This window comes from Pseudophryne corroboree, chromosome 3 (assembly GCF_028390025.1).
Source record: "Pseudophryne corroboree isolate aPseCor3 chromosome 3, aPseCor3.hap2, whole genome shotgun sequence".
In the NCBI taxonomy this organism is placed as follows: Eukaryota; Metazoa; Chordata; class Amphibia; order Anura; family Myobatrachidae; genus Pseudophryne; species Pseudophryne corroboree.
The window spans coordinates 340363736-340373227 of NC_086446.1; the positions used below are offsets into that span (position 1 = coordinate 340363736).

At 41.6% G+C, this 9492-nt stretch overlaps 1 protein-coding gene across 2 annotated transcripts in view; it reads right to left on the bottom strand.

Moving 5' to 3' along the window:
* Positions 1-9420, bottom strand: part of PNPO (pyridoxamine 5'-phosphate oxidase) — an 88878-nt gene extending 79458 nt beyond the window's left edge. Inside the window, exon 1 of one of the 2 annotated variants that reach the window (XM_063959632.1) lies at positions 9181-9420. In XM_063959632.1, coding sequence (XP_063815702.1) covers positions 9181-9321 — 141 coding nt within the window. In that variant the 5' untranslated portion in view covers positions 9322-9420. The remainder of the gene's footprint in view (positions 1-9180) is intronic. The other variant, XM_063959633.1, reaches the window with a different exon arrangement.
* Positions 9421-9492: the final 72 nt, after the last annotated feature.

Below are 9492 nucleotides of genomic sequence, written 5' to 3' on the forward strand. Positions count from 1 at the left end.
ATGGCAATGATTTGTGCTTCTAGCATTCCTGAAGGGAAGGAGCCCACGTGAGTTACCTAATTAAATAGGGATTTCAAAGTAGAGGAGAGTACAAAGGAGACGTAAAAGTCATTAGTGAAGCCATCAGGCCCTGGGGCTTTGTTTTTAGGAAAAGATTTAATTGTCCTTTCAATTTCCTGTACAGACCAGGGAGCGTTCAAAGAATCCAACTGGGAAGTAGTCAGAGTAGGGAGACAAACTGAAGAAAGAAAAGATTGTACAGTTGCAGAAGTGGGCTGCGGAGTAGACAAATCAGAACAGATTGTACAATTGGGCATAGTAACTTGCGAATTGATTAGCTATATCAAGAGGATTCGCTAATTTAGATCCTGACGGGGAAGAAATAAGTTTAATTCTATTCCGAGCTTGTTGGGCGCGTAGTTTACGTGCCAGCATCCTCCCCGGTCTATTACCTAACAAATAAAATTTCTGTCGCATTCTATTAAGAGCAGCTTGTGTTTTAACCATAAGAAATTTTTGTAGTTTGCTACGAACCTCGGACATTTCCTTTCGTAAAGCTTTGGTAGGGTGAGATTTATTCAGATCTTCAAGATCTTTAAGTTTAGTTTCTAAATCAGCCAATGTTGTGTATTTCGTTTTTAAGAGTGGCTCCAGCTTTAATAGCTGCTCCTCTGGTTACCGTTTTAAAAGCACACCCAAAATTTAAGATCGAAGTGTCGGAAGGAGAATTTGTTTCAAAATATAAGGAGATGGAATCATATATAATTTTCCTTGCTAAAGGGTCAGTTAATAAATGTGGGTAAAGGCGCCATGGTCTAGGGGGATGTGATTATTGGAGATATGCCATCTCCAAAGCAATGGGGCATGGTCTGACTAAGATATGGGTAAAATATCTAAAGGTCCAGAATGTTGGAGGGTCCATTTATCACAGAGAATGAGGTCAATACGGGAGTAGGAATTATGGACTGGAGAGAAGAACGTATAGTCCCTTCCCGTTGGATTCTGGATTCTCCACACATCATAAAGATCAAATTCCATGAGGGGATTGCTAAGCGCCAGGGAGGGACCTAAGTAAGATTTGTAGGAAGCTGAAGCAGGTGGAGGTGTCCTATCAAGACTTGGATCAACTACCAAATTAAAGTCTCCTAAGAGAATTAACGAACCAACTCGGACCTTCTGGATCAATAAGCAGAGCTTCCTTAATAAAACAACTTGGTTCGAGTTGGGAGCATGGAGGGACACAATAGTAACTAGTTTATTTTCTAGTAACCCTGTGAGAATAAGATAGCGGCCTGACTTATCAGCAATTTGCGAATGTAAAACAGAAACAGAATTGTGGAATAAAATGGCTATCCCATTTCTTTTAAAAGGGCCATTGGCAAAGTAACCTGTTGGGTAACGTTGATCTTTTAATACCGGGGGGCCTAATGAAGAGAAATTAGTTTCCTGGAGGGCCACAATGTCCGCCTATTGTTTATAAAAAGAGGACAGAGTTAGTCTACACTTATTAGGAGAATTTAAACCTTTAACATTTAGAGAAAAAAGTCTAACCATCGTACAACAGACAGCAAATATTGAGTAAACCGATATCCCGGGGGGGGGGAGGCAATCAGGGAAAACAGCAGGGTCAGCAAAAAAAGAGAGGCAAAATGAGAAAGAAAAAAAGAAAAGAAAAATGGGGGGGAGGGGCAGAGGGGATAGAAAACCCCAAAAAGATCCAGTGTATCGGATCAGCATTGCTACTGTAGGGGAAAAATTACAGTAGAGTAGGTGGGGGGGAGGCAACAACATAACCAGCTGAAAAGAGAAAAAATAATCCCACCAAACAGAAATATATTAGCAGAAATAACTGTCGGGTAGAAAGTCAAGTAGTAGACCATTCAGGTTGAGGCGGAGTACGACGAACAGGAGCTGCGGGAAGTTTCACCAAAAAATCCCATTCCGTAAGCAACTTCACTCCAGCATCCAGATCGGAGACTATGTACGAGGAATTGTCATAGGTGATAATTAGTTTCACTGGAAATCCCCACCTGTAACGTATATCCTGAGCTCGCAGGGCAGCAGTGACTGGAGCTAATAGTTTCCGCTTGGAGATAGTGTAGGCAGAGAAGTCTGGAAAAAGTTGCAAGCCTCCCAAGACGTCAGAGTCCTCCTCATCCCAAGCGGCACGTAAGATACTTTCTTTGACAGTGAAAAAGTGGACCCTAAGTACAGTGTCTTTAGGGAAGGGAGACGAGGAGGACCGCTGTCTGGGAAGACAATGGATCCGGTCAATCAGGAGGTCCTTAACGCCTGCCTTCGGTAACAGTTTACGGAACAAGGAAGTTGCGTAATCTAGTAATTTTGAGTTAGATACAGAGTCAGGGATCCCATGTATTTTAATATTATTCCTGCGCGAACAGTCCTCAATATCGGCTATCTTATCCTTGAACGCCTCTATTTTGGCCTGCTGGTGGTCTTGGGCATCTATAAGGTCATTATGTGAAGTGACTAACTCTTCCATTTTGCGTTCCAAATGGTCTGTTCTGTGTCCGATGGTGGTCAGCTCTACTTTAACTTCTCGGATAGCTGCAGTTAAATCTTGAGACAGATCTGACTTAAAAGCCGCTAAGACTTGACAGAGAGTCTTTACCGTTAAAGTGCCTGTAGAGTTAGGGTCAATTCCCGATACAGAGAGCAAATGAGTCTTCTCCAGCTGGCCAGGACTAGCAGTGGAAAAGGAGGCTAGTGCCCCGGGGGAGGATTGTGGTAATTTCTGACTTGGAAAAGAAACAGGCGGGGGTAATGACCCTTTAGACTTCTTAGGCGGCATGATTTCAGAGAGAAAGAGCACAAGAATGAAAACGTTCAGGCAGGTAACAAGTAGATTCAGCGGCAGGAGGTTGAAGGAGCTGGAATAATGTCGGATCCACTGCTATAACATGTGCTGAGTGGACAGACCCTGGGTGGACGTGTAAAGCTGTGTATCACATTACTCGCTCACTGCAGCAGGACACTGCATCACATAGTCACATATACCAAGAGTATAGACTGCACGGTAAATCTTGTAATACTGTGTAATATTGTAATATTCCCAGTAGAGTGGGTAATAAGAATGAGAGGTGGAGGGTAACTCAGGATAGAGAGCACCAGTCCAGGTCCTGCCTAAGTCTGGGTCTCCAATCCCGAGTAATGCAGGGCTGAAGGCTGCAGGCTATGCCAGAATCCAAAATGGCCACCTGCTATTTCTAACTCTCTGCTGGGCAGAGCTCCACAGTGCACCCAGCTGCTGTGAGAGGGGGCCCAGCGGTTCCCACGACCCACGTTCACCATGGGGTGCATGGGGTCCTTCTGGGGGTAAGTGCAGCAAGCCTGGGCCGCCGGATGATTTTCCCGGCTCCGGAAATCTTTCAAATCTAGTCCCCGGCTTCTGGAGGTCAGCTAGGCCGCAATCCGCGGGAGCGTCTAAGACGGTTCCCCGATTCCGCGGCTGTCAGGAGCAGTTCCCCACAGTGTGCTGTGGCAGGGGAGAGGGTACAGGAAGGGACAGGAGCATCAGCTGTGAGATTAGAGGAGCTAGAAGTGAGGTACACTGCAGAGCTCCTTACACAAGCGTCCTGCACCTTTAGCAGCTAGGCCACGCCCCCTCAGTAGAATTTTTTTAAATAAAACAAACGTATCTTCTTTGTTGTTCTATAAACAACTACAAACACTTTAAATTACTAAAAAACGTGTTATTTCTCTTTAAATCTACATAGGGTAACACAAAACATTAAATGTTTATTCACATCAGCCCCTCCCCTGGTGATATTTAAAATCAAATTCCCCTACCACAGGTATAGAAACATGCAAGCACCTGTGGTCTCTTTATTCACACCTTATTGCACATGACTGGGACCCAAGACTTCTCTATGGGCAGCCCTAATATTTATCAAGCAGTGCAGCAGTCATGTTGCTGTTTTTGCTGGTATTACCTACAGTAAAATAAAAATAATCATCCCTACACAATGTAATTTATTTTTTGAATGTACAAGGGTTGTCACTATTAAATGGTTTGGTCAAAAGCCACAGACCAAGGTTAAACAAAATCTGGTATCCAGGGTGTATTTTCTAGCAGACATAGTGACCAGCAATCCCGGTTATAATGCAGCTCTTCTATACTACTCAGCCAGGTACTGTATTGCATACCCGACCAGGGCATCTCACTGAAGAAGATAGTGGAGGCACTGAAGAGAAAGTGGTCGAAAAGCTCAGAAAAGTACTATATTTTATTGCCACAGCAATAGAAAACACTTTTGGGGGGCTTTTTATTAACCAGAGGAATCAAAAAGTTACAAAATAGCAAAAAAAAAGTTATATTTTTACAAGAAAAAATGCTTCATTTGACTAATAAGGCATTTTTCCCCCCTCTGTGCTGCAATGGCTATCGACATATTTAGATGACACCCAGTACCTACTCCATGCTGAGTATTGATACAATTGTTCCCCAGAAGGCCATGCTCACCTCTCTGGGCCCCAGGTAATTAACAGATGCCTGTGGAGTCCCTCTCTCATCACAGCCTGGTGGCTCTAACTAGCTCCAGTGCTAATATGATGCTGGGCTGGGGCCTCACACTGAGGAGGATGCGGTGACTTCTCCTCTCAACAATCCTAGCACCTCATGTGCTGCCTTGTACCCACCCACAAAAATAAATACAACATATATAAGATGGTATCCGGTCTCTAGGTTGTCTATACTTAAGTCGACACTGCCTAGGTGAGACACTATTGGTCAACATGGGTTCTAGGTCGACATGAGTTGTTCACATTTTTTTCTTCTTCATTTTTTTAACTTTTCACACTTTACAATCCACGTGGACTACAATTGGGAACAGTAACCTGTGCCGAGCGGGGCAAGGCATTTTGCCCGAAGCATGGCAAGCGGACTGTCAACCTGTGTGTGGTCGACTTTACATACCACACCCATAAAAGATACTGTAATACTTGTCACCATTTCTGTGGCTCATTAGTACTTTAGCCATTTTCTATACCTTTTTGAATTTGATCAGATGAGAAAGTAAAAAGGCAATAGGAGTAGCAATAACTGAACAATGAGGTATAGGAATTTGAATGCAACTGGTTTTATTTATGTAGGTTTAGATTGATCTGTATAAGCTCCAGTTACTGTTCACATACTGGAGTAAATTTGTGATTATATTTTATTAGGAGGGAGTAATTGTGAAAGTGTTTACAGACAAGGCATCCCAATGGGGGTTACAGTTCTGTCTTACCATTAAATAGCAGAACATACAGAGAGCTTATTGGATGCGCTGTCACTGTCAGAGAGCACTGCATCATACGTTTGGACACTAGCAAGTTTTTGATAGCAAAAAGACACAAATAAATTATGAATTTTACAAGTTGCTTGTGAGTGGCTGGTGGTCAGAAGTAAACCCAGGCATGCCGTCTATTGATCATTAGTGGTGGTCAGGGTTAGCGAGTATGGGGTTCATTCTTTCTGAAATGGAAGGGAGGGGGGGCTGTTTTTATTTTGACTAATAAAAAACAAGACACAAGACATTTTACTTCCTACAGTATGTGGACTACGAAAAATATTAAAACAAAAGATTACATTTCATAAATTGGTATCTAAATTTTTTGAGCGACTAATTATGTTAACAAAATAATAAAATTGTGTTTAACTTATTGTTAACAGGCAGGAATCTATGTTGGTACCAATGGTGATGTTAGGAAGTGCCACCCTAAAGGTCCTAAGCTTTCTCATTGCCCCACCTCAGCCCAAGAGGGATGTGGAGGAGCCCTAACATATTTTAACAAAGGACTAATAGAGTGAGGTTCAGTTGTTATTGCGGTTCCCAGCATACGAGCCAGCAGCTATTCAAATGTTGCTGCCGATGGGCGCAAGAACTTTATTTCAGCTTGCTACTCCAAATGAATAACCATAGTCTTTGGGGGCGCATTGCCTTGGGCTGTGTTTTTTGTTTGCTAAGAGGAGCAAGGATAATTATTTGGTCCTAAACTCGAATAATAACTCTAATAAAAAGGAGATAATTACTGATTTTGATGATCATCAAGGTCAGATCTGAGCTACTGATCTTAAATAATGCTGATGTAGAGAGCGTGAGCAATTTTAAACTGCTCTGTGTTCATATTAGCTCAATGGGTTCAGTATGATTTACCGACGGTCATAATTCAGACAGCCATTGGCCTACAGTCAAAATACCGACACTGTCAAAACACCTACATTCATTATGCCGACATGTTTAAAACGCCAGTCAGAATACAGACAGTTGAAATGCCGACATGTCAAAATACAGACATGAGTTTCTCTTTTTTTTGTGTGTCAATGTCGACATAGACACCGTCTAACTGTACCGCTACGCTCGCCATGCTTCGGGCACACTATTATATTCCCCTCCAGGTCCACTGGGATGGTAAAGTATGAACAAGTCTGTTTTTTTTGAAAAAAATCCTTAAAAACGCATGTCAGCATTTTGACATGTCAGTATTTCAAATGTCAGCATATTGAACGTGTCGGCATGATTGTCGGTGTTTTGACCATGTTGATAAATCAACTGCTACCCATCTCAATGGCCAACTGTAAGCTTTTATCGCAAGTGGCAAGATTTGCTGAATATGTAATGGCACATGGCTGTCCTCCATTAAGAGAATAGAAGGTGAAAAGAATTGTTATGCACTGTTACAATCCTAATCATATTGTGTTTTCTTAACTGCCATCAAAAAAGTGTTATCGACGTATTAAGTCATGGACATCTAGGTTGAAAAATACTTTTTCGCTCAGTTAGTGTTAGGATATATTTAAATGAGAGTGATTAGTTGAATTTTATGTCAGATCTCTGCTTGTATTGGGATTATGGGCGTATCAGGAAATGTGTTTCATAGTCAATACAGTTGTTTGTTTTGCATGTTGATAATAAAGTATTTCATTCAGTCATTTTCATTCAATAGGGAATTCCTCTTCCTCCTATAGAAAGCACAGGGTGACTAGAGCTGTCACACTGTCTGATTATTATTTCAATCATAACCCAGATGTTTTAGCATTCATTTTAATGGGGTTTCTACATAGAACACTTATACTCCTTTCACACCGCAGCTTGAACCCGGTAAATTGACGATTTTTAAGGCTTCCTAAACGGTTCGAGCTGCGATGTGAAAGGGTCACCTTCAATTTACCGTTTTCAAAATACCGGTATTTTGAAACGGTAAAAAAGCAGGGTCCTACCCGTTTCAGACCCGTTTCATTGTGCAGTGTGAAAGGGTCTGAAACGGTATTTGCAAGCCCCAGAAGGTGATAGGCTGTCTCCATGTGTGATGTCACCAGGCATAAGCAGGAAATAAACATTTAAAATGACAACTACTGTTTTGTATGGGTGAAACAGGTTCAGTGTGAAAGGTACCAAAACGGTAATGAAATGGTAATATACTGGTTACAACATGCGATGTGAAGGGGGTTTAACTGCTCAGACCAGTTTTAAGAACCGTTTAAATAACCATTTCAAAAGCAGGTTTTGCGATGTGAAAGCAGCAATAATCATCTAGAATGTAAGCTCCCATGAGCAGGGTCTTCTCTACCCTATGTCTCATGTCTGTCCGCCTCGTATGACCCTGATGTCATGTCTCAAGTAAAATCTTCTACTGTTTGTTCAGTCACATGGATGGAATTCATACCTGTATTTGTGTTGGGTGTAAATGCTATCTCATAACTATCCATGTATGCATCATCATGCTTAATTGTATTCATATATCTGTTACTAAGTTTCTTATATTTATTTATGGCATATCTGTATAATGATTGTCCAGTGCTACATAGTCTTTGGCGCCTTCTAAATAAACAATGATTATGATGATGCTGAAGACAGCGATGAAATTAATGGTTTAAGCTTCTACATTTTTAACACATCTCTGGTAAAATAATGTTTTGTTTTCTAAATGAGTGCCATTTGTCACAAGTCACATGAAGAAAAATCACTGCTAAACAAATTACAATGTGGTGACAATGAATTCCTTTTTTTTTTTTTATTTCTTTTTTTTACAGATTGTAACTTGCTGACAGAGTTGTTAAATGAAGTAATAATTTTAAATTTCTGAAATAGCGTTGGCATGTATGCTTTAGCCCATGAATAACATACATGTATGATCCTTCACAATATGACAGCATTAAACAATATTAAGTACTGCACATGTAAATCACATCATCACACTTCCTCCCCTTTCCGATAGGAGATGGCCAGTAAGCAGGAGGGTTCCTTCCTCTTCCAGAGAGATACTGTATCCAGATAATAGTTGACAATGTATAGGTAAGCAGGTACAAAAGGTCAACAGAAGGTCATCAGTGCTTATGGTCGACAGGTTCAAAAGGTTGACATGAAAATGGTTGACATATTTGAAATGGTTTACACATGTTTTTTCAACATCTGATTGACTTACTACTATACATGTGAACTTATATTGGGAATAGTAACCTGTGGCGAGAGAAGCGGAGTAGAGCGAGTTACCAAGGGTCGAAGTTTGTACTGATGGTGGTCAGATAACAGTAAAAATCCAAGAATTGTCACAAAACAACGCAAAAATGTGTTGACCTTTTGTACCTGCCAACCTAATGCATATTGACCATTCACTGCCAACCTAAACATTGTCAATCTATTAATCCACATATTTCCAGAGGTACTCCTACTGCTGCTAGCCAGTATCACCAGGAAGCTGAGCATCACTCAGCTGTTCTAGAAATTTTTGTTGATAAAAGGATTCTTTATCATTGCCAAAAGCAGCAATTAAACAAAATAAACAAAAAAAAACAGGCCATAATAATAATAATAATAAAAAAAAACAACTATGCCTATAAGGCTTACAGGGGTAGATTTATTAAGCCTGGTGAAGTGATGCGCAACGGAATATGCTGCGCTATATAAGAAACTGTTAATAAATAAATAAATAAATAAATAAAGTGGAAGGTGATAACGCACCAGCCAATCAGCTCCTAACTGTCATTTTTCAAACTCAGCCTGTAACATAGAAGTTAGGAGCTGATTGGCTGGTGCTTTATCACCTTCCACTATATCACTTCACCATGCTTAATAAATCTGCCCCACAGTTCCACAAAAATGGAAACCATCAGGCTGCCTCTCCCTGCCACATGCGAAATATGACCTGACATCGCTAGCCAAGGTTACGGCCTTTTACCTCATCGTCATTCCGGTAACTCTTCCGCATAGCCCCTAAATCCATGACGTCACTTCCAGCGTAGCCGCCGAACGCTCGGACAGACAGTGATAGACTATACCGGGCAACGTGCGGCGCCGACGTCACCAGCCCCCGTAACATGCCGCGTCACCGGGTGACGTCACTAGCCCGGAGCAAAGTCAGCGTCAGTTGCTGTGGAAACAAATGTCGCGGAAAGGGACTGGTCGGTACCGGAGGCGACATAGAATGATGTCATGGTAGGCGGAGTTAATGAGAGAAGACAACCAATAGCAACGGAGGAATGGGCGGCCC